General features: G+C 40.2%; 1 protein-coding gene across 3 annotated transcripts in view; it reads right to left on the bottom strand.

The window, feature by feature from the left end:
* Positions 1–2,673: 2,673 nt before the first annotated feature.
* The window catches only part of LOC148033045 (RING/FYVE/PHD zinc finger superfamily protein), a 98,050-nt gene continuing 74,345 nt past the window's right edge, over positions 2,674–26,378 (bottom strand). For 2 of the 3 annotated variants that reach the window (XM_087683774.1, XM_087683775.1), the window contains 6 exons: positions 20,986–21,071; positions 20,537–20,683; positions 18,225–18,327; positions 17,045–17,157; positions 3,790–3,985; positions 2,674–2,975 (listed from right to left, as the gene is read on the bottom strand). In XM_087683774.1, the coding sequence (XP_087539900.1) occupies positions 3,836–3,985; positions 17,045–17,157; positions 18,225–18,327; positions 20,537–20,683; positions 20,986–21,071 (599 nt within the window). In that variant the 3' untranslated portion in view covers positions 2,674–2,975; positions 3,790–3,835. The remainder of the gene's footprint in view (positions 2,976–3,789; positions 3,986–17,044; positions 17,158–18,224; positions 18,328–20,536; positions 20,684–20,985; positions 21,072–26,378) is intronic. The other variant, XM_087683776.1, reaches the window with a different exon arrangement.

The raw sequence follows: 26,378 nt of genomic DNA, 5'->3' as shown, positions 1-26,378 counted from the left end.
TCTTCTCTCCTCTTCTTCTTCTTCTTGTCGATACTCCTACTTAATCACACATTCAACAGTTTTACAAATAAGGCTTTGCTTTGACGGTTGGAATGCTTGCTTTGCTGTGAATGCTTTGCTTGCTTGATGCTCCGAATGTGTTGGATGCTTGCTCTTCTACATTATGGAGTGATGCCTATCAATATGATAATGTGCTTTTACACCACTCTCACCCAAGAGAAGGCATATATATACTATTGCTTTTTGTTTCTTTTGGGCATGCTTTTAATCGCTTTCCTCAAGCCACACTAAAACCAAGGGTCATACTAACTATGCTTGTTTGTCCACTATGCATGTTTACCCACATACAATAAAATGCGTTCAATGCATGTCTGATGATGTCATGCGGACAAGAATATGGAAGACTTGTATTCTTTTGAGTTTGTTAGTGTTTTCTAAGATCACAATATTAGTGAGCTTGAGAATCTTTCAATTTTTATTTTTTGAATATTTAAAAATGTGACACTCAAATAACATCCGCATAAGTTTCTCAAAATCATATGATGTGACTTATCACTCGAAAGCACTTGAAAAATGAAATCTATTAAGCTATAAAGCGCTCGATTTGAAGTTATAGTGTTCAAGTTATGATAAATCCAAAGATTCGATCATGTGCCCCAAACTTATGGAAAATTCTCATATTTTTCAATATGGTGTTTGAGTTTCATTTCGTGTTTTCTTTCCTCTAATCCTATTCTATCATACTCAATCTCAATTCATCGAACCCATTCCTCATTGATTCAACCTTCCTAATCTAGCTCCATATGTTTCACAATAAGCAAGTCATGAGTATGGAAGATCAACTTACCAATGCACTCCGTACTCAAGCGGATAAGCCTCCTATTTTTAGCACACAATAAGAGAATAAGAACTTGGGTAGTTGACTCTATCTTTCCTCCTAGAAAGAAAAGCAAAATATTGCTAGGCGAAATGCACAACCAATCCACTTTTCACTCAAGCGAACAAGCCTCATATTCCACCACACAGTAAGAGAGTAAAAACCTCAGTAGAGTCCGCTTCCTATTCCACCACACAATAAAAGAATAAGAACCTTGCTAGTTGACTCTATCCTTCATCCTAGAAACAAAAGCAAAATATAGAGCTAAAAGCACACCAATCCACATTCCACTCAAGCAAACAAGCCTCCTATTCCACCACACGGTAAGAGAGTAAGAACCTTGATGGTTGATACTAGCCTCCTATTCTACCACATAATAAGAAAGTAAGAACCTCGGTGATTGTTTCTATCCTTGGTCCTAAAAATGAAAGCAAAATTTTGGGCTAAACATACAACAATCAAGACATTGAACAAAACTACTATTCTTACAAAAGCCTCAACCTCCTTAGCCAACTTTTATATAGACATATCAAGCTCCACTCTCAACAACTAACTATGCATCCTTTCTTCCTACCCATGAAAGCAAAGAATATAGACCAGTATCAAGATATAGTGAATTTATTGGCTTACCTTAACATTGTAGTCCAAAGTTCAAAGACTCAACAATCGCTCCACAATTTATGTGTTTCACTCCAAAGGCAGCAATTCAATCCCTTTACACTTGCTTAACCATGCCACCATTGAGAGAAGAAAATTTGGAAAAATGACAAAAAGAAGAAAGAGAACGTTTCACCCTAGCAAGTACCTCACTCTCATAAGTCAATCCTCACATACATCCTAACTTAAGCTCTTACCAATATGGGATGGAGAGAATGCAAGAAATTGGGAAGAGCTTTACCATGCCAAGACCTCACTCTTGCGCATACTCCCACTTGCTCTCCTACACTCAAGCAATGGTTGCACAAGACAAATAGAAGCGAAAAAGACTTATATTTCAAGTTTACACATACACAAGTAATTTGCATCATTCATTTTCATGTCTTATATGCATGAAAATTTAGGATTGATGAATACATTCTCAACAAATATTATTGTTTGCAAGAGTGAATTGGACTCTCACAAAATGGCATAAAAATAAATATGATATCCTTGGGCACAATTATAAGTACCCTAAATAATTTGATAAAGCCCAAAATAAATGTATCTTTCAAATTTATTTTGACACGTGCTTTGACTTTATCATTCAAAACTTGCAAAGAGCAAGTGCCAAGGAGAAAATGTTTTCCTATTTAGTTTGCTTGTACTACTATTATATAACCTTTTGACATTTATGACCGTTCCCAAAGACTTGCAAGTCTAGATTAAGGACTCATGCCTCTATTCATCCTTGTTCAGATTTATTTCACTTGCAAGCTATAGCCATCAGTGATTCAATTGTATCTCAACTCAAATTATTAGAAATCATCCTCTGAAATTTTTTTGGTTGATCAATGTTGCATCATGATCATTGAAAGCTTCAATGGTAGTGACTATTTTGTAGAATTTAGAATTATAAAGATAATGAAATTCTAATTTTCATTTAGCTTCTTAGTTCCATGGCTCAATTTGGTATAAATTACTAGAACTAGATACATTGTTACATTTTTTAAAATTAGGGCAACAAATGATTCAGCCCTAGGGCCTAATCATACTCGAATCATACTTTTATAACCTCTAAATGTGACATTTGATTGCCGCATGAAAATATTATGCATTCAAGTATGTTTATTTCATTAGACCAAAAGGGGCTTCTCAGATCCATGAAAAACAGTAAACTACTATTTATTCTCATTTATAATTCTGTTTACTTTTGTCCTTAGATCCACAAAAGAACTAAACCACTGCTTATTTTAATTCTGTTTACTTTCTCAGAAATATGCAACAGAGACTCGTTAATGATGAATGCATCTGGTATAGACTCAACATTTTACAGAATGAATGTTGTCTTTCCCAAATATACATATAATCAATAAAGTCCAAGCATCCTCAATTCACTGATGTGTCTAGGGTCAAGGGCTGGAGAAGGGTCATCATCATGCAAATTCTGCACAATATATTCCTGCAGAATGAACAATAGATGTGTGTGTGAGAAAATGACATAATACAACATTTCATCTAAACTGAAAATATTTCCAACAACAGGCTTATCAAGTATAGCGCAACTTGCCAACAGTGGAATGTGAAGGACACTTCCTAGAAAAAGATTCAAAACAGTAGATAGTTAATGAAAAAAAATATATCCTTATGTCCTAGGCTCAAAGCATACAATGTAAAGCTCATTTAGACTAATGGAGAGTTTGTCTCTTCGTGCTTAGTGGTGGAACCAGATCTCATCCTTAGATATGAAATGACTCAGCTCCTAGGAATATATAAATCCTCTACCAAAAATGAAGACAGCAGAGAGAGGGAAAAATGAAGAAGAAACCTGAGAGACATTGAGACATACATTGTGAAATGTTAAGACTAAAAGGGTGTCTAATGGACATAAGTGGATCTCCATAACAAGGGGATGGAAATTAGAAATGGACCAAACCTCCAAAAAATGAAAGACTGATCAATTGGACAATCTGATGGGCTCAAAAGTACATATGCTTGGGAATCCCACACAACTCCAACACATTCTGCAACTGAACATGCTGCCTTGGACAGTAAGGACATGTGAAGTCTCCACTAGAGTCGTATGTAGTCAACGAACTTATGAAGATAAAGACAATGGGGCTAGCCCACAGCTGAAGACAAAAGCTAATACCTGAAAGTCTTCTTAAAGACTAGTGCCTTAGATAGAAAAGCTCAAATCATATTTAGTTCAAAAATAGAGAGCCCACATCTGTAAAGTCCTCTGAAGAAAAAACACCCAATAAGCACAATGATACCTGCAGAATAAGCATGGATTCACCATGTAGCAGCCTCAGTAACTCATCAACATAGCTCCAATCTGCCAAGTACTGAAAGAAAGATCTCCTCAAAGTGGCATGTACTTGGTGGATGAAGTTCTCCAAATGTGCTATGCAGGCTAGGATGTAGACGTAAAACCATGCCTGCTCCTCCAAACCAATAGATATAGAGATGCTGCAGCACCATAGCAATGCCATCAACCAAAGCATGGCCGCAGAAGTACCTCCACTATACCAACCATCCTACCATCTAGAGTTGCCACTACCATGCAAACTGTCGTATGAGAGAGCAAGAAGGTCAAGGGAGCGACAACACAAATTTGCAACTAATAGTGAGGGAGAAGAAAGCAAATACCACAAAGATGATAAAGATGTGGTAAGAGGGAAGCATGGAGGAAAAATTGAGATACACATCAAAAGATTGGTGCATTGCTGAAACCATAAATGACATTTGAGCATACAAGAATGAATACAGACACAAGTGGAGCCTGTGGAAGGCAAGCCCAGACCACTCTAATGTCCCCAATCTCCAGTGGCTCCCTAGAAGAGATGCTTGGCAATACCAAAGTACTTCAAACAAAAAATCCAAAATCTAACTCAATTAAAGGATTTGGGAGTCTAATAACTGAGAAGAGAATCTGCTGATTCCTCTGAGTTGAATATCTCTTATGCAATTGATTCAAAAACTTGTGCAATAGTACTGGTGACTGGGCAATACCAGACTGGATACAGTATTGTCCAGATAGCTTGTGAGTATTGTAGACAAATGAGGCGAGGCAATGCAGCATTCTGCTTATTTTTGTCCAGCTTGTAACATTCCAATTATACATCTCCAAAGAAATATCTTTTTTGTCCCAAAGGCAACTCATCTTATAAATTTTGCTGAGATCTGATTTCCAATATGTTAGTGACTTATCCAAGTGCCAAAGAGCATGAGCATGCTTGTCCAGCCATGGTCATTCAAAATTAGCTTGTAAGCTTTGAAAGAGATATCCCTTTTTGAGGAAAGAGCACATCATCTTGAATGCATGGGCCTGAACCTGTTGTTACAATGCCTGTACCTTCCCCCAGTGGGTCTATGAAGCATTTTAAGCCCATGTGTTTTGGCAATGGAAATGAGAATACACCATAGGCCACATCCTTGATTCATCTAATGCCCAATTTTAACAAGTTGTACGATTCGACAGGCTCCTAAATAGCAGGGAATGCTGCTATCTAACCCTCTTAAGCAGACTTTAAAGTCTTCATCAGCGCAAGAAGATCAGGGCCTCTCTCTCTACCATGATCCTAACACAGAAAATCTATTAAGATGCCCAGTTGGCCTCCATGGCTGGAGTGCCTCTCGAAAATCTAAACATAGCTGCATCTACAAGGAAAAATAAATCATTGGGTTGCCATCCTTGAGGCGCAACAAAATTGAGGACAACATCAAGCAGCATTAACACCTACATTACTACAACTCCACCGCTATATGCAAGATGCAAGAGCTCATCCATGATGAAAGCATGAGCTTGGCTCACACTCACTGGCACTTGTCTTGGCCCTTGCTCTCTAGCTCTAACTCTGTGGCCTTTTGGAAGCTCATTCTACTGCTAACATTTTCTCTCTCGGCTCATATCAATCCATCATCTACCAAGGTCAAGGCTCAATACCCAACTGTGTGCCACCAACTAGAACTGACACCCAATCCTTGACTTTCCCACCCTAATCTTGTCCATCAACAAAAGGCTTGCAATGCTACAATGAATGTCAAGTTAATGCAAGGGTCGTTACTTGAATTTCAGTCCCAACTACAGCCCTTTCCCCTAGCATCTGATCATTGGAATCATCTCATTGGCTGCTATGCAACAAGAGATCAAACTCCATTCAACAATTTTGATCATGAGCTCCAAGATCTCTTCATTAGGGATATTAATGATCTAAAAGTCAAGTTAGTCAAATAAAAGTACTTACTCATGACAATCGCCACCATTGGCTTACCTAAGTCCAAAGATGATCGAGTCACATTATTTTTAAACAAGCCACACCTCATTTACTTCCACTCTATGTAGTAAGTAATCACATTGCCAGATTGCCAACCTTTATATGAATTAGAATATTAGCTACTGTATTACACTCCACTGCAAGAACAATTCCACAAGAAGACCTCTTTCCTATTGCTATCTTCAAAGATGGCTCTAGTTTTCACTTCTACAAAGGGAAAATCAAAAGGTGGCCTCTCAAGAATGGAAGGCAAGTCCTAAAAAAAGTATTTCCCCTTCTTCAAATGAAACTAAAAATACTAGACCAATTTGGTAGAATATGCCTAAACAAAATAGATAATGCACTCACCGCTAGCTGTGGACGAGTCATTTCAAGGCCTAGGGTAACCCTACTAGACCACCTTCGTATGCCCTATTGAGCTAAAAATCATAAACAAACTTATTAGCTCTATAAAACACTCCAAAAAACAGGTAAATTACCAAAACTTTCATTAAACTGGGTGCAGTCCTAGAGAGTTTCTATGTCCCATAAGCAAAACACTAATTTGGACGGATCCTTCTACATCTATAAATAGACAGGCCGCCCACCATTCAACCAATCCTTGTCTTGCAGGTTTCAAGCATCATCCCTCTACCACTAGCTATCCAACCCCCAACAATCACTACTATATGGTCTACCATTGTCGCCCAGCCTCCCACTGCTGCCAATGATGAGCTGCCGTCATCTTTAGGCAATTACATTGCTGTGTTTACCAGTTCCAATCCCAAGGACTGCAGTGTTTTGGTTTCCAACATGTTGCCCTTCCATTTCCAACATCAGGCCGATATAATTTGCATCTACAGCAGGTCGGTTTTCTGTTTTCACACCTTTCATCATCAGCCCTTGCTCTAACTGGTGGTTATTGCACTTGGGATCCATCTCCGATGGATGACAAACATCGACACCTCTCTCAGCCCACTCCCATGAGACCCATCAACTATTGGACAACTCTTCCCTTGACCATTCTATACATTCTCTAATTCATTTACAGCATTGATTCCTTCACTTCAAAGTTCTCTTTCTTCTCTATTTGTGTTTATGATTTTGCGTTTTGTGTTTTGCATTTAAGGTTTGCGTTTATTGCATTACGATTTAAAGAGTATCCTGTGGCTATTGGGGAGAGCCTGGTTTTATGCGAGATACATGAACACCACCTAACGGATTCATGATGGCTCAAACAACTCCATCTTCAGATCCTCTAATGCTTTCTCAAGCTAATTCTTCAATGGAGGCCTTCAGGAGGCATTATAGTCTTGATTTGGAGGTCAACACATCTACTAACTTTTCATGTAGGGATCACTCATTGAGACCCAACTCTTATTGGTCTCATACTCTTTCACAAAGTTCATCTTAGTTGGAGCACTCTACTAATGAGACTAATCACCTTTTAGTTGAGGAAAGACTATCCACTCAAGACACAGCCAAAGGTTCAAACTCTTCACAGTCAAGCCCAGTGCAAGTTTGTACAATCCATTTCTATGTGAGTCTAATTTTGTCTATACCTCCCCTATTCTGCAAGAACCAAGTATAAGTCATCATGGAGAACTAGATTGGTAATGTTATGGTTTTGAAAAAAACTCTATGTTTAGAGATATTCCACAAGGTAATCCTTCTTTCTCTCTTTCATTTAAGTAGGAGTTTGATACTTCCCATTCACCTTTACATTTCCCGCCCTTCCGTCCCACATTCACTTCACAGTTAGCTTTCTCTTCTTTCAATCTAGATCCTTACTTTAGACCTACAATAGATTATCCAATCATAGCGCACATTGTTTCTTATGCACATCAAGGCTTTAGGCCATCATTAGACACTTGGAATTATACCACTTTGCACCCTAATACATTGTTAGTGAGAATACCACCCTTAACCACTATGCCTTACATATACACCCTCAAGTGTGTTACTTTGTCCTCTAGTTCTATTGTGTGGGGAATCCCCCTCCTGCACATTATACCGCCCTCTTTGGTTACTCAAACGCATGAATCCCATCCTATGCGGATGAGTCACCTCCTTTGAAGGAAACAAGGAGTGGAAAGGAATCAGCTCTATATTTAGATCCAATTCTACCTTCCTCAATTGACCCTAAGCACAAACCACATTCCGGTACTGATGATCAGTCTCCTTAGAAGAAAAAAGGGAGAGGTACACTCAAACCCTCACATAGACCCTCTTCACACTTCTTGCCTTAAAAGAATAGGTTTTGTATATCTTTCCAAAAACTTGACCATCAATCACTCAAAGGCTAAGGGTCTTAGACCCACACCCAAAATCACCTCATCCCCAACTAAGAGTCTTCTTCCCACACCAAAGCGGAATCCAATCCACATTCCTCAACCAACCTTAGCCCCTTTCGACAATGGTAGTGCCACTCCAAGGAGATTGAGAGAAGATCTTCTGTTGGGAGGTAGCACAATTTCTCCACCCCCTAGTATTTGTAGTCATGGCTGGCCATCGATGCGGTGGATCTTGAATTTCCGCCTTAGTCCATGCCTCTTGACTAGTTTGGTCCTTACCTTCCCCTAGGCTAGTCTATTAGAGTCCTAGATTATTCTTAGGCACCTTAATCTAGTTAGGCTACATTTCCTTTAGGCTTAGCCATATTTTTTCAAGTCTTCCACTGCATCCTACACTCACTTAAGCTTTCTTTTAGCACAACATCCAAAGCATCAACTACAATGCTTTATAATAGTTGGATGGTGGCATTTTGTCTCACTGTGCATATGGGATTCAAGACTGGTTACATGTCTCTTGCCTTACAGCTCCATACAAAGAGACATACAAACGAGTGTGATTGCCAAACTCTCAATATCCCCCCTCAATCACAACCATGGAAAGGCACTAAGTGTACAGAGGCTATCATGAGTAGAACCTTGCTAAGCATGAGTATGCCATAAACATGATAATCATCTAGAGACTTTCACAAAAAAGACTATGGGTACTAAAAACATCTAGGGGCTGTTACAAGGCTTCACTAAGTGTGTAGAGGCTGTTATGCACAAATTACATGAGGAGTTCTTCATGGCTTATGAAAGGAGCATTTAGAGATAAGTACATACAATGCTTAAGAAAAGTCTATCAGAAAACTTGGAATAGAAGGATTGGTGAGGCTTGTCCTTCTGCTCTTGATGGTCTTCTTCTTCTTTTGCTCCATAGTCTTCTTCTTCTGTCACCGCTGCAAGACAAGCATTTTGAGACCTCTTTCTAGCATGACAAAACTTCTCAGTGTGTCCAATCTTTTTACAAAAGTCACAAATTAGTTGGTCCCTTTTGCCTTTGTTCCTGATACTGACATACAACAGTTTTCCATCTTTTGCAGTTTCTTCTTTTTCTTTAATCTTCTTCTAACAAGGAGGCCTTAATATCAACCAATATAGGGTTTGGCATGTTGATTAAGGTGGTTGAGACATTATCATAATCTAGAGGCAAACTTTTTAACAAGACACCAATACACATATCTTCATCCATTTTCAGATTTATTCTTACAAGCTGGGTTAGAAGAATTTCCATGTAGTTCAGATGAGATGCCAGGGATGTATTCGGCTGGCTTCATGTCTAGTCTAAAGAATTCAATAAGCAATCCATACTTAGAAGACTTTGACTGGGCACCAAACAATGTGTCCACATCCCAAGTGTCATAAGATGTGTCACACGCATCCACATGATAAATGCAGCTGTCATCCAACTCTAGCTTTATGATGGCTTAAGCTTTGTCATCATTTTCTGCCAGATTGCTAGAAGTACAGCATCTTGAGGCTTCTTTTCTTGCCCATTGGTGATGGCCCCTAGGCCCTTCTTCGTCAAGATAAGCTTTATGCAGGTCCGCCAAGTATGAAACCCAACTTCTTTGAAGCAACATGTTGGAGAGTCTTTGCTCATGCTAGAGTGACTGGAACAGCAGCAAATCAGCACCAAGATTCTCAAAAATAAGTTGTCTTTGACTGTGTTAAGAGACACAAGCTAAATAGTATCAAAAGATACTAGCTTGAACTCAGGCTTGATGTTGCCTGATTTCAGATGGTCTTCTTGATCTTTAGATGGACTACTTGAATTCAGGTGGGTTGCTTCAAATCTTCTTCCTGAGGTTTGACTTGCTCGAAACTTCAAATCTGAGTGACAAACCCTTCGATGTGCTGAAACCAGTGAGAAAATGAAGTGGGAAAAGAGCTTGAGATAAAGAAGTTATGGTGGATTAGGGTTGCAGGGACATGGGCCTGGTTTTTTACTCTGTGCAGCCACCATAGTGAATCATTTGGCTTGAGATTTGAGCTAGGAGTAGTTTAAGTAATGCCCTTCCATTGCCTTATGGTCATGAGGAGGATTGCGCTGCGTGGAGACTACAGGAGTAGTACGATAGGAACAGGCGCAAAGCTAGCAACGACCTAGGAAAAACGCAATGCTGATTTGGGGAGGCACCAATGTCAGGGTTTTACGTAACATAGAGTAGCGCCCTGAGCAGAGGGAGATATCTCCACAAGGAATCACAACGAGATGTTGCCTAGTTGAGGAGATCCAATTGCTCCAAATGAGGTAGGTATGACTGGTCGAGTATGACTATGGCAGACAAGAAGGTAAAGTGGAGATGGAGGTGAGAAATGAAACCGTGAGCTACCAGAGGTAAAGAGAGACTGGAGGAGCAGAGTAGAGCTAAGCCATGCTCAGCTGAGCTCTGATACCATGTTAGAAAGACGGATCTAGAGCATGGCAAGAGCTATGGAGGTTGAAAGATGAATACAAGACTCATGATGACATAGACAATGGATTGACTGCTACACAAGTGAATTAGGTTCCAAGATAGAAGGTTGGACTCATAAACACAATCTTGTGTAAGAGACTAACAATGACACTAACTAAAAGAAAAAAGCATCATGATATATTGCATTCAACTCACTGAAAGTGATAGTCAAGTACAATGCTTTATATTAGTTGGTGGTTATACATTTACATTCTCGATTGGCATAGGAGCCATCTCCTGAGGTTGAGTTTCAAGCATGCCTATGATACTTCTTTAGCATTGGAGCCCTCTCTTGAAATCAAGTGCGGGCACATCCCAACTGCATTGGATGCCTCTCTTAAAATCGAGTACGGGCACATCCCAACTGCCTTCGTGGCTAACTTGTCCCCACTCTTCCAATTGGGAACCCTCTTCCTTTTTTATCCATTTGATCTATTCGCATGGTAGACTGCTCTCTTGACGCTTCTCGACTAGCATGGAGCCCTCTGCCGAGGTTGAGATTCAAGCTTGCCTATGCCATTGATCAACATTGGAGCCCTCTCTCGTGATCAAGTGTACACGCATATTCCGCGTACCTAGAAGGTTGATTCTCCTTTGGCCATTCCGACTAAGGGGTGTTGGTCTACCTTCATCATCACATTTTTCATGGTTCTTGGCACCATACAAAGACCGACACCAGTTTCCTCTTACTCCTTTGGCATCAACATCCATGGTTGAGAGAGGGATCCTACCCTTCATTGATATTCTCCAAGTTTTGGCATTTGTCTTCAACATTGGCCTCCCTCCCTGTTGCACCTTCCCTTTGTATTGCATGATCATCATCATCTTTGTATTAAGATGTATACCATCATAAACTGGTACACCCATCTTTGTGTTCACTCTCAACACTACTACTACACTTCTGACTTGCACTCCCATTGTGCACTCTTCTCTTCAAACTAGTAACAGAGCTACAACTAAGGTGTGCACGCTTCCCGAAGTCCGTGCGTGAGTGCAAGCAATAGTTTACCAAGCTACTAACAGGATGATCGACAACTTCCAAGCAATCAAAGATAAGGGGCAAGCAATGACAGGTCGGGTAACTATTTCAAGGCAAAGCAACAAGTTAGGTGCACGCAAGGACAGCTCACTTAAGTGAGTGCAAGTCACATTCATCAGTCACAGGCAACGCAGGTCACACACAAAAAGAATTGGCACAGGTGAATTAGACAACTAGTCAATAGTTGTGCACGCCACGTTTTTCCAAGACAATTCGTCTTTTTCTTTAAATATTTTTGCAACCAGGCTCCTTGCTCACTGAGGGATTTGTATGTATAGGCACAGTTCAGAGATTTGTGCAAATTTGTGCCCGAAATTTGGGGCTTTTCCCAAATTCGATGCAGTTCATGCATAACAATGACATTTGGCCTGGAAATTGCAAACATTGTGCACGTTGGCTATAAGAATGGATAATGGGGATGAGTATGTTTCTAATTTTTTGTGAGATGCATGGCATTAAAAGGGAGTTGACAACCCCTTATAATCCAACATCAAATGGGGTACCTGAAAGAAATAATTGCACACTTTGTGAGAGAGTTAGATGCATACTGTCCACAACTAATCTCCCACAGCATTTCTAGGGAGAGGCTCTTAAAACTATAGATCACATATACAGTCGCTCTTAAAATCATGCATTGAAAAATAGATTTCTGCTTTATATGACCATTTGCGTGTCTCGGTTGTGATGCCTTTGTGCATGTGCTTGTAGATCAGAGGACCAAACTAGACATGAAATCCATCAAGGACATCTTTATGGGATATGGAGGTGAGGGAGAGATGGGTTATAGAGTTTGACTTCCTCAAGACAAGAAGATAGTATGCAACCGAGACGTAGTATTTAGTGAGGCAAAGTTGCTGAAACATGCTACACAAGGTGACCTTGACAAAAAGAAGGTCAAATTTCAGCATAAACAATGAGCCATTTAGTAGCCGTTAGCTGAAGATTTTGTCCCTTTTGATGTTGTGAGCAGCAACCCATTGTGCTACAGCTAGAAGATAATGGATAGCAAATAGATGCACAAGATGGAATAGGACAACAAGAAGAACATGTTGAAAACAGATTACAACAGCACAAAAATGCTGAATATCAACAACCTGGTGATGATGTGCACGTACCTGAGGCTGTAGGCCCATTGCCTGACAATACAAATCATTGGATAAGAAGGTCTACACGTGTCAGAAAGCAGCCATAGAGGTTTCAGCCATCTTTGGATTGCATTTTGTTGACTAATGAGGGGGTGAGCCTCTGACATTTAGAGAGGTACAGTCATGTGAAAACAAAAGAAAGCGGGAGCTTGCTATGCAAGAAGAGATGAAATCTCTGTATGCAAATAACGCATGGGATCTTGTACCTTTGCCCAAGGATAGGAAAGCTATCCCTGATAAATGGGTTTACAAAGTGAAATGTATTGATGGGAAGCCCAAGTACAAGGCACTGCTAAGGGCTATATACAAAAGGAAAGCATAGACTTTGAGGCGGTCTTTTCACTAGTGGTGAAGATGACTACGCTCTATGTTTCGTTTGCTCTCACTAAAACAACCAAAAGGTTTTGCTAATCCAAGTAAAGAGCATTTGGTTTGTAAGCTGAAGCGCAACTTATATGGGCTAAAACAAGTCCCTAGACAATGGTACAAAAATTTTGATACCCTCATGCTCAGCCATGGATTTAAACGCAGTCATGCAAATCACTACTTATACATTAAAAAGGCTCATGATGGAAGTCTTATTGTGCTAGTCTTATGTGTACATGAATCAACCAAAAGGTTTTGCTATTCCAAGTAAAGAGCATTTAGTTTGTAAGATGAAGTGCAGCTTATATGAGCTAGAACAAGCCCCTAGACAATGGTACAAAAAGTTTGATACCTTCATGCTCAGCCATGGATTTAAACGCAATCATGCAAACCACTGCTTATGCACTAAAAAGGCTGGTGATGGAAGTCTTATTGTACCCTTCTTACATGTGGATGACATTCTAATTTTAGGAAAGCATAAGAGTACTTTGAATGCTCTTAAAAGGTAGTTGAACACATTTTGGGCATGCGCATTAAAAGAAGTAAAGGGCAACACTTGTTTCTTTACAAGGCAAGTACATTACATTAGCAAAGTACTTGACAGGTTTAATATGGCAGATGCTGAGCCTCTTAGTGTGCGTTTACCAGTACATACAAAGATTAGCAAAGTTGATTGCCCAAAGGATGTTGCAATTGCTAATGCTATGAAGGCTATACCTTATGCATCAACTTGTGGATCTTTGATGTATGCTATGATTGCAACTCGCCCAGACATTGCTCATGGAGTGGGAGTTATTAGTAGTTTCATGTCTAACCCTGGCAAGCCACATTGGGAAGCAGTGAAATGTATTTTTTGATACTTTAAAAAGATACACAAGAAAATAATATGTGCTATGGAAAGGGTACATTGGAGTTGCAGGGATCTATGATTCGGACATGGCAAGAAATCTTAACACTAGCAAATCTACTAGTGGGTATGTCTTTACTTTGGCTGGTGGGGCTATCTCTTGGCATTCAAGGTTGCAAAAAATCGTGGCACCAAGTACTATAGAGAAACAATATATTTCAGCCACCAAGGCATCTAAGGAACCTATTTGTCTTGGTCATCTGGTCAAGGATTTTGGTCTTTCCTCACGTACTCGAGTGCTTAGATGTGATAGCCAAAGTGCAGTATGTTTAGCTAAGAATGCCATGTTCCATGCACGTACCAAACACATAGATGTTCGGTACCACTTTATTCAACAAGTCTTGGATGATGGTCTTGTCACGCTGACTAAGATCAAAACCTAAGATAACCCTACAGATGTTCTCACTAAGAGTCTTGCAAGGGCTCAACATGAGCATTGTATCTGATTAGTGGGAGTTGCTTAGCTTAAAGATACCACTTCAAGCCTTTTAAGTGGGAGATTGTTGGGTGTAAAGTCCCTTGTCTTCGTGTAAAGTTATACGGATATGAACACACCCTTATTTGTACCCTAACATATAATACATTCTTTATTCGTTGTGTACCATCACAATCTGGTACACCCATCTTTATGTTCACTCTCTCACTCTCAACACTACTGCTCCACTTCTGACTCACACACCCATTGCGCACTCTTCTCTTCAATGTTGAGCTTAAAATGCATTACAAACTAATTAGCTCTTTAAAATAGCCCCAAAACATGTAAATTATCAAAAGTTTCATTAAGCAGGGCACAGTCCTAGAGAGTTTCTATGTTCCATAAGAAAAACCCTAATTTGGGAGGATCCTTCCGCATCTATAAATCCCCACCATTCATTCAATCTTTGTCTTGTAGGTTAAGGCCATTGGCCCTCTTCCACTAGCTATCTAGCCCCTAGCAAGTGCTACTACATGGTCTATGGCCATCACCCAACCTTCCACTACTGCCAATGATCAATTGCCATAATCTTCAGGCAATCACATTGCTACGTTTACTAGTTCCAACCCTCGAGACTACTGTGTTTTGGTTTCCAGCCTGCTACCCTTCCATTTCCAATATCGACCCAATTTGCATTTGCATCTACAGCAAGTTGTTATGTGTTTTCAGCACGTCTCTTCATTAGCCTCTATTCCTATTGGTGGTTACTACACTCGAAATCTATCTCCGGTGGATGACACACATCAACACCTCCCTCAGCCCACTCCCATCAGAGCCACCAGCTATTGTACAGCTTTGCCCTTGAGCATTCTATACATTCTCTCATTCATTTACAGCATTGACTCATTCACTTCAGAGTTCTCTTTCTTCTTTGTTGTGTTGGTGTTTTTGCGTTTTGCCTTTTGTGTTTAGGGTTTGCATTTATTGTGTTACTATATTTAAGTTATTGTGTTTCAGCCGTGTTCATAAATTCTGTGTTTTCTCTGTGCAAGCCCTAGTATATCTTCACATGCCCATCCAATGTTGAGTATACCAAAGTGATCCTCCGCCAAGGGAGTAGAGAGAGGGTTCTACTCTAGCATCTGCTCTCATTCTTCCTACTACTCCTAGTGTCCATATGAGCCAATGGTGGTGACCCATTGGTAATGTGACTTACGGACAACCCCCTTAATCAACACCTTTTATGTGACCTAAAGGCTTAGTCAACTGTCCTATAAACCCCATATGTTGGACTTTACTCCACACAGCCATCTAGTCACCATTCTTTGGGGTGAGACTTTTGGGTAGGGGTTAGAGCCTTCTTTTCATTCTCCTTGATCACCCTTTTTGGGCCTGAAAACAGGTCTTAAGCCACCTACAATTCCCTTTCAAATTATCATATTTTCCTGGCTCTTAAAACAGTCCCAAAAAGCATTTTTCTGTTTTAGATGCCACATGAGACTTTTTAGTAGGACAACTGGCTCAAAATGTTCTATAAAATCAGTGTACACTCCCACTTGTTTCCCCTTTTCATCATTCCTCACTACCTACTTTCCATCATCTCCACCACATCATCCTCATCACCTTCACCATCAAGCTGCCACCCAGCTGGCCTAGTGCTGTCACCCACCTCCAGAGACTGCCACCTGACACCCTGTTGCTGTCTGCCCCTTGATGACACCGCACAGCTGCTGGACACTCCCTGCCCTGCTGTATTTTCTTTTCTCTTGCTATCGTCAGCACTGCTGCCTGCCACATAGCTCTTCCTAGCTGCTTTTTGGTGCTGCTGTTACTGCTGTCGACTGCCATACATCACCTCCAGGTTTTTGCATTTCCGACCAGCTGCCTTCTTTATCACCTAGAGGCTCACACCAAGCAGTACACTGCTGCATTTTGTCATCTCCAGCCCCAAACACAGATTTCTTTTGACATCCAACCTGCTGCCCTGCTGTCTTCAGCACTTGACATCCAATTTCTTCATTGATATTGGTGGTTTGTGGCACTTGGAATCCATTATCAGAGGACAACACTCACTGGCACTCCCCCTCAGTCCAGTCTCACAAGAGAGCGGCTGTTGCATAGCCTCTGCTCATTGAGCTCCCTCAGTTCTATCTCTTCTGCTCATCATTCATTGGTTTCAGCATTTGTTCATCACTCTGTTTCTTCTTCTTTTGTGTCCTTGTCTGAGTTCACTGTGTGTTCAACATGTTCACACACTCTTAAGTGTTTTCTCTACAAACCCTTCCGTATCTCCACAAGGTATGCTTCTTGATACTTTGGACCATTTGGAACCTTTGCAAATTGTCAACTTTTGGAGCTATTATCTGTGATAGCTACATTTTCTTCGAAGACCATGACACTGATCTCTATCTCTAACAGTCTTGTAACTTGAGGATTGAGACCTTAGTATGACATATTTCATTAGTATTTCTAGGCTTTTATCATTCTTGATGTGTAGCCATTCGCCATTGATATTTCATACCATAGTTTGCCACCCAAATAAACTGTGTTTACATGTGCGTGTATCACATTAAAATGCTTTTGAATATAAGTATGAAACTAATGGTACCTTTGTCAGCTCTTGTTTTGCAAGTACATGATAATGGCGATTGCTGATTTTTTGGCCACATATTATGGCAATGAAGAATGCATACAACAATCCCACCAGCAAAATCACAATGACTGATCCCCAAGAGCAGCAGACACATGCCAAAGGAAAAGTAAGATGTGTAACTGTTAGTGTTCCTTCTTGCAATAGTGCTCATCCATGCTTTATGAAATCTGAAAAACTTCACTGTCAAAAGATTTTAAAATTTGTGTTCAGCCACCATGACTCCAACTTTGCACAACAAGCTAGGAAAAATTACCCACCTTGAATTCAAAGTTGTTGCTCTCATATTAATAATCAGGAGAATCAAGAAATCCAGAAAAGTAATAAACATACATAAAAGCAAAACTTACAATGAAAGGAGAAGAAGAATCCGCCTCTAATCAATTATTGTAGTCAAAAGTTTTAGTTACATGTCATGAAAAAGATAGGAAGGGTTTGAGCTAAACCAGCCTTTATTGTAATGAAAGAAGATCATGGTGAGGAGTCTTGTCAATCAGAAGCAAATCAACAAACATAGAGACTTGAGTAAAACACACTTACACCAGAAAGACTTCCACATTAAGGTTAAAGAAGAGTTGCATGTCTTAACTTATAGGAAACAATAGTGTAATCTACTCATTTGATTGGTAATTATAGTTATGCATTCTCAACTTGCTCGAGCTAAATCAGCTTTAACATGAGATTGAGAGTATGACACATAAATACAATTCTAAGAAAGTGAGGTAAAGAAACAAGCAAAGAGTGGCAAATAAATTTAATCATAGGATTAATTCCAGCGCAATCTAAACTGTTGGTACATGTTCATCTTTGCTGCAGTCTTCAAAATTGGATCTTGAATTGAAATCTTCTAGTTTAAAGTTTTCTTTGTGTATAGTTCATGAGTGCAGAGTTTGTCTTGTTGACAACAGTTGACTCAAGCTTTGAAATGTGGTGAGATTATATTATGGAGCCTGCTCGCCCTGATTTACACTATCATAACGTTCACTGGGCTTTTTGGAACTTCATCCCTGGTCTTTTGAATTTCCTTTTAATTATTAAGAGGACCCCAATATACTTTCATTACTTTGATTGAACCAAATGTTTCATGGTCTTGCAGAAGAATTGATAAACAATATTGTCATCGGTTTTGCAAACAAACCTGACAATGTATAAAATCCGAAAGGGTGATGCTCATAACCAAACATTTCCTTCAACTCATCTCCGTATGATGAATAGACCAAAAAGCCCAAGAATACGACCACCTGCAGTGGGTTTCAAAACCACCCTTGCTGAGTGTTGAGTCCACAAAGGCACCTCAATCTCAGATAACATTGACAAGCTTCAGTGCAATCTTAAGATTTTGGGAACAAAGAGGAAACCTTACCTTAATTTGATCAATTTCAAGGCACAACACTATTAACTTAGAACTCATGTCTCTCTAAAAAGAAATCACTGATCATAACTTGACAAAGTGCTTTGTGGATAAACCAACTTCAGCCATTGCTACTCTCTAAATTTTAAAGTTCAAGCAGATTATCAAAATTTCAAACAATTGTTTACATGCATCATTGTTTCAGTGACAATTATAACATGTAGAATGGAGCATCATGCCAAAAATAGTTGCATAATAAGCTGAATGACCAAAAGTCCGTGATTATATACATGAACACTACCATTCAAAAGAGATACATACAGAATTTGTCCATCTCAGTCAAGATGAGCCTTGTTAGCACAGACTCCTATATACCAGCTTTCAGCATGGTTCCCATCAGAGATTTCGAAAAATGCTTTCAAAAGTCCAAATTTCAAAAACTCAGTAGTTTCTAGGAAGACTATCAATATATGTGACACTTATCTGCTGATACTGACTCAAAAATATAAGACCTTATTATTGTTCCTTGGTTTCTCTAGCAAGTAGGCAAAAGCTATGAGGAAAGATCTCCATATATGGCCAGATTCTGTGATTGCAGACCTCGACAAAAGAGAGGCATTCTTGTCTGTATAAGGACATCCTCTTTACAATGCCACATACACACTTTACATCAGTTATACTCATTGGTGCTCAATTGGGACTAAGCTCTCATCTTAAAAGATTACTTGGGCTCATGGTTAGCACTTGTGGCTAGGCTCTTATCATGGTGCCTTCTGGCTATGAGGACTACTCATTCACTCACTTTGGGTTTAATTTACTTTCCTTTGTTCGATATATTGCATGCCTTAGCCTTGTTCGCTACACACATGTTACTGTGATAATGTGTGAATGCACACACATTCTCTCTCTCCTTAACCCCCCTCACTTGCAACCACATATTCTTATGCTATGGCAAAAACAATTCAGTGAGAGGATTTCATGCAATCTTGGAGTAAAAAATCCACAGAAGTGGCAATCTATACACCTCTGTGGTTTCTCTTGGATATGCATATCATACTTTCTGGGGATTTGTAACACAAGATTGAGGTTGGGAGAACTTTACGATTATTGTCAATTTAGAAATGTTGTCATGAGATTGAGGGTATCCAAGGAAAAAATACTTCAATTTGAGTTTTACATATGTAACTTTAAGCATTCATAATCTTTCTCAAATATACTTTGATAATGCATTATGCAGCTAAAATACAGGAGGAAAGCAACCCCCCGTGATGGTGAAACTGGTAAACACGCTGCTCTTAGGAAGCATCCATAGGGACATTATGTCATTTTATGAAATAATATAAACTACTGAAGCTAGACGTGCCAGAAGAAAAACTTTTAAGGTTCTCTTTTACATGGCCAATTTTCCAAGCACAAAACAAATTAGAGAATGTCATCAATGTTTTCTAACATGATTGTAAATATAAAGTTGATCTAAATCTTTACTTTGAAACCAAATAGCAAAGAAGTTTGTGTCTTAGATACTTAACCATTCCTTAACTTGGAAAAAGTTGTGCAATCTTCTTGTGCAGCAGAAACACTGAAAGCCAAATATGTTTATTTTTTGAGTTTGATCCACATAGCATTTTCCCAAGTCTGTTTGTCCGTGATTTCTTCTATACAAAAACATTATAATCCACATCAAACAGTTCGGCAAGCATTTTATAGGGGTTTTCAAAACTACTACATTTCAACCTTCAGGATGCCACTTCAAGTAAGCTTTCCAAGCATTTGGATGCCATTCAAGCACAAAGGTTTGGACGATGCAAGTTTGACCAATTTGTCACTTTTGAACACTTGAGAAACTGTTTATTATCTTATCTCCATGACAATTTATTGAATCCATCATCTCTCACATCATGCAAACCAGTTTAAACTTTACAAAGAAGAATAAATGTCTACTTGCCAAATGCTAGATTGACCCTGACTAAACTTGAAAGAAAGATTGAATTGAACATGCTGTTGTCGACATACAAGGCAGTCAGTAAGCTCCAGAATTCCCACTTAATTTAAATGGTAAGAATTTGCATCAATCAAACTTTGCAAATAGAAACACTTACTAGTTGGACTACAAGAAAGATTGCTGCATGATCTCTCAACACAAGGAGCTGAAACTTTAATCTCAGCCACCAGCGATCAGCTGGTACATTTGCATATAGACGAAATAATGCCCTACACTCAGTGCAGTGGGCAAAAGCAAAACCCTCCTGCAGAAGTCAAAGTCCAACTCTATCATGAAGGTGAAAGAGCTATTGGCATGCATGAAAAATATAGTTAAGGCCTAAAGACTAGTGTTATCAGTCTCAAACATGCAAGCAATCAGAAAGAAGAATCTACACAACCACCTCAGCCTAGTGTTACTACTAACCCATAGCTTGAGGGAGAGGAAAAGAATTCAAGCACCTGTTGGAACTCTAGTTAAACAATAATGAAGTGATACTCACTTAGGAGACAAACGGTTAACAGTACTTTAAACTTCAATTCTTCAGTCAACAGTAAAGTTGGAAACCTTAGCAGCCCGCCAATTATCAAGGCACGATCTATGAACAAACTTTTGGGTGCCTCGGCAATGACATGGAGCTATTAGATCTTCACCTGCAGCCAAGAAAACAAAATTAAGCATCAAGTTGATATGCTTTTCTGCTTTTTTCCAGAGAAAAGAAAAATCTATTAATGACACCTTGGAGATGAATCCCCCTAAGGTAAGAATAAAAAGTACAAAGAAGGCCTAGCAAAGAGCAACTAAGTAAATAAGTACAATGGTTGCATGAGCAACCAATTTGATGGGCTATAGTGCTAGAGCATACAAGGGGCTAGGTGAAAGAAGGTGCCTAAATCCCATATCCACATGAAAGCATGGTAGAGCAACCAAAATGTGCCTTAATTATCATATTTTTCTAGGATTTTTGCTTCATAAAAACAGCCCAAAATATGTGCCATTTTGTACAAGACTAGACATTCTTTTAGCTCCAACATGTTCTATAAAAGGGACTTGGTATGCACACCATTTTTCAACCCTTTGTGCCCATAGTCGTCACCATCATCAATCTACCCTTATCTACATCTGGAGATCGTGCTGCCCTTACTGCCAGCCATCACCACCATCTTCTCTAGAGGCTACCACCAGCCTGTCCATGGCCTTGTGCAACTGACACCAACATCCACAAGGCACCTCCTATTGAGCTAAAAATGCATTAGCTTTACTTACACAGCCCCAAAACTTGCTTAATTAACGAGAAAAGCTAGTTTATTTAAAAGAAATGCAATCCTAGAGAGTTTCTGTCCCATAAGCACAAACCCACTTGGGAGGGCCCAAACTTTCTATAAATACGTATGTTGCCCTCCATTCAGCCCACAATCTCGCTTTTGCAGATTTCAGGAGTTTCAGCTTGCTGCCCACACCCCGTTCACGGAGGACATCTCAACCGAAGCTAACCATTGCTATCTACATCAATCAGCGCCTGATTTCCAGCCCTCTTCTCGCAGTTTGGAGCTGATCCCAGCCAGGTGACTGCTGTTCCTACACAGACATGCTGCCGTACTGCCTGCCACGCCATCTATAGCCTGCGTTTGGCAGTTTTCTCTCTCCTTCAGCTGTCGCCCTACAAACTATCGCCAAGCTGTCTAGCCTGCGTTTGGCAGTTTTCTCTCTCCTACAAGCTGTCCTGCTTGCATTTTTAGTCTTTCTCTCTCTTGCAGGCTGTCCTACCTGCGTTTTTAGACTCTCTCTCCTTATTGCTGTCTACATCAGATTCACTTCTCACTGCTGCGTTTGCTGGTGTTCGACATCCGGAGGCTGCCTTGCTGCCATTCGGGATCCATTCAAAGTACGACACACTCTCCAGCTCAGCACCCCTGCCCTGTTCCTTGAGATACAAGAGTTTGAGGCTCAGTATTCATTCACTACATAGTGTGTTTGCTGCATAAGCATTGTATATTCAGCAATTATATCACTTTAGTTATTTTCTGTGCTCATTGCCTCTGAGTTATCCTAACACTAACTGTGTTATTTTATCAATCTGTGCTTTGTTGTACGATTGTTATTTGTGCTTCTGTGTCAGAGTATTTCTTTACATTGTATTAGAGCCTGGTACTCTCTGAGAGGCCTAAGCCTTTGATCTGAAAGCTCTCTACAAGAAGCAAGAACAACAGTAGGCTCAAATGACTTCAAACACATCAATACCAATTCGGTCTCCAGAACAACCTATACCAAGAACCGAGTGAGAGTGGGCAAAACAGCTTGTTCCACAAAATTCTGACATGGTGGAAGACACTTCTGACAACACGGAAGAAAGGCTATACAAGCTTTCCATTGAAAAATATCATGTGATCATGGACTTTAGACGAAAGAAGATTGAGGAGCTCAATCGAAGGATTGCCCTTCAAGAGAGCTACTCAATGAAGGTATGCATGAATTTCTCTCTTCAGATGTTACGCGTAAATCTGATGATATTGTAGGGCCGTCGAGACCTCCCGCAGGGATGGGCCCCCCTAATGGAGAAAGAGATCCGGAGTATGTTCCATTCTTTCATTCTCTTCCGCCCACTTCAGTGCAAGGTACTTTAGATTCGTCTTTTGTTCCTTCATCTTTTACCTCTTCTGCTTTGCAATATACTGGTAGAAATCATGAGGAAGATAGAGTACAATCAGTTGACTACGGAAAAGGTTTGCTTGAGGACCAATTTTTGTATGTTAACACACGTCATGGGGATTATAAGAAAAAACCAGGTACCTCTTCTTCTACCCTTCCTTCTTTATAGTTTACTTCTCAAAATCATAATGAATTTTGTGTTCCTATTTCTACATTGCATGGTACATCATCATCATCATCATTATTTCATTTTTAATCATTAAATGGTAAAAATGAACAAAATGCATCTACATCTTTCACACCACAAATTCAAAACCCACCTATCCCACCACATTCTTCCGTTGCTTCTCCACTTCCCTTCACACCATTTACATTCCCCTATCAAATACCTCATGTTACACATCACACCGTATCGGGGGATTATGGAAACATAGGTACCACCTTTAGGACCTTATCCTTTCCTCCATCGCCTCCATCGGGTGGTGTTCCACTACTTCTCACACACTTTCGGGATCATTGCAACCTGGGTATCCCGCCCAGTCTCTCTCGAGTGTGGATCAATCGGTACCACAACTTACCTCTATAGCATTACCTAGTATGCCTCTTGATCATGCCGCTATGCCCCCGCCAAGCATTGGACAGGGCTTTTGTGTCCCAGTGCCTCCATCTCCATCCGCACCTTATGGAAACATTCATATTCCAATGCCTCCGCATCAATCGGCACTCCGACACTCCCAGCCTATTTTTGCCTACCCATCTTTTCCCCCTTATTCTTCCTATATCAGACACACCCACCACCACCATCTTACCCTCCACCTCCATCTTATCCCACTTTCCCGACACCTCATGGTTCGACAAGCATGCTTTCAATGATAAGACTCATTTTAATGGGTCAAACTTTACCACTTAGTCCAACTTGATGAGACATGTTTTTGACTCCCATAACCTATGGGATCTTGTGCAAGGGCTGCAACCCCAACCTAATCCCGCACTTGTTCCATACGAGGTTGTCCGCTCATAGAAGGCTAGGAATGCCTCCACTATTGTCGAGCTCGTATAGGGCTTATTGCCTGAGTTTCATTCACGGCTTCAGCATTTTGACTTAGCATCAGAGCGATGGGCACACTTGACTGACCGCTATGCGGCTCGGGATAGGACCTATCATGAAGACATGTATTTTTAAAACCTCACTTAATATGTGGATTAATTTTTAATCACATGATTAAGTAAATGATGCACATGTGAGATGCAACTGGGGTTAAAGTAAATTTACGAAACCGAGACCCAAAGAAATCACGAGATGTCAAAGGCAAAAGTTGCTATAAGTTATGCCACACAGGTACTTGGTGATATTTGGTGCTAATTGTTAGCCTAGGTCATCCATTTGGCCATAAGTGTCAATTGGTGACACTACAAAAGTAGTGTTTAATGGTACCTAACGCCAATCTGATGGTCAAAGATGGCGCAGAGACACTCCGGAATGAAAGTTGCCTAGCCAATTTAATTATTGGCGAGTTAGATTATTTTTCGAGGCACCGAAATAATTATTAGATTAATTTTTCAGTATTTAAAGACTGAAATTTAATATTCAATTATGAAAAATGCTGAAAAAACTATTTCTGAAGGCTGCCACTTGTCAAAAATGCTCGTGCAAGACTGAAAAACGTCTTTAGAGGCTAGAAAGAAGCATTTTTATAAATTCTGTCTGCAAGAGAAAGGCAGGAGAGGCTGTTGGTCTAATTTGCAGCCCTTGGAGGACCTTCTAAGGCAGCCAGGGGCAAAAGAAGACTAATCAACAGCAGGAGACACCATCTACAGACTGTTGAGGCAGGGCAGCAACAGTAAATGACTGATTTTCTTCAGTTCTTCGCATCTACATACTGTTGTGGTAGGGCAGCAACTGCACTTGACTAATTTTCAATCATTCTTCGCGACAAAACTCTGAATTTTCTCTCTCTACAGCTTTCCCTCTCGTCTCCCAGCCATTTCACAGCCTTGCTCCGAAGATCTCAGCATTTGGACCCTTGGAGGCTGAGAAATTGCAAATTTCTCTGCTCTAATCCCTAATTTACAGCATAAATTAGGGTTTAGCAGTAGCCTCGGGAAGCGTGCCAAAAATTGGAAGCTCCAAGGCTTGGATTCAATAGGGTTGAAGGTGAATTTCAACTAAATTCAGGTGGAGGACTCGCCAGCCATTGTGGGGCATTTCCATCGTCCATGAAGTGGATGAAGGCCAATTGAGTACCCGAATCAAGAGGCAAAATAGATTGAAGACTTACTGGTCACTTTGGACAGCAAGGGGAGTTGAAATACCGAAAGGGATTGGGAGAATCCCATTGTAAGTCAACTTTTTCTTCAATAAAGCTAAAGAAATACCAAAAGGGGTGCCAATTTTGGGGCCAATTGGGTGTGCATTGTCCAAGATCAGTAGGTAAATTTGTATTTTCAGATTTGCATTTATTGTTTGCTGCTGTAATTAAGTTGTAATCAAGGATTTACCACCCTATCTGAGGAGGAAAGGATAGTTTCACGACCCATTGTATAAATCTTGACCATGAGCTCCAACTCTTTAAAATCTCTGACCGGGATGACTTGAAAGTCAAGTTGGCTGAGTATCGGTGACTTCTTACCGAATTCTCCACTACGAGGACTCCCAAATCCTCTGACGATCAAGTCACATTGTTTCTGAACAAACTTCCCAGGAAATACTTCAATTTGGTGGAAGATATAGTTTCAAAGCCTACTATGCCTACTTTCTATGAATTTGAGTGTCAGTTGTTGCGTTACACACAGTTGTTCGATCAATTTCATATGAACTCTTCCTCAGAGGGGGCTCTTGTTGCTCATTCTCAAAAGGGGTAACAAGGAAAGGACAAACAAAATCAAACCTCCACTCAAAATCAAAAACAAAATCAATCCGGGGAATCACAAGGAAACTCCCAATCCAACTCAAACAAGGGTGGCAGAATGTACCTAAAAAGAATAGGTATTGTCAACATTGTCAAAAGGCTAGTCATTTTGACAACAAGTGTCTCTCAAAGGCCAGAGGCACAACACCCAAATCTAAGTCTCAGACCTACGCCCCTCAGTCGGGCAACACCTAGCAAGGGAGGCAAGGTGATGGCAAGGGGCAGTTTAAAGATCAGACTCATACTGCCACCGCTCAACCATCTCAGTCAACAAGGTTCTCAACTCTAGAGGGATTGTCTGATTGGTCTGCAGAGGCCCACATCATCTCCATAGACACATCAAATGCAAGTCTCATCCACATCTGTGAGTTGCCTCCCGACGAGGTTACCGCAAAGACCCAC

Source organism: Lygodium microphyllum, chromosome 8 (genome assembly GCF_053477565.2).
Source record: "Lygodium microphyllum isolate KBCC chromosome 8, Lygodium_microphyllum_v1.1.10, whole genome shotgun sequence".
Classification (NCBI taxonomy): Eukaryota; Viridiplantae; Streptophyta; class Polypodiopsida; order Schizaeales; family Lygodiaceae; genus Lygodium; species Lygodium microphyllum.
This window is presented reverse-complemented; position numbering and strand designations above follow the sequence as displayed.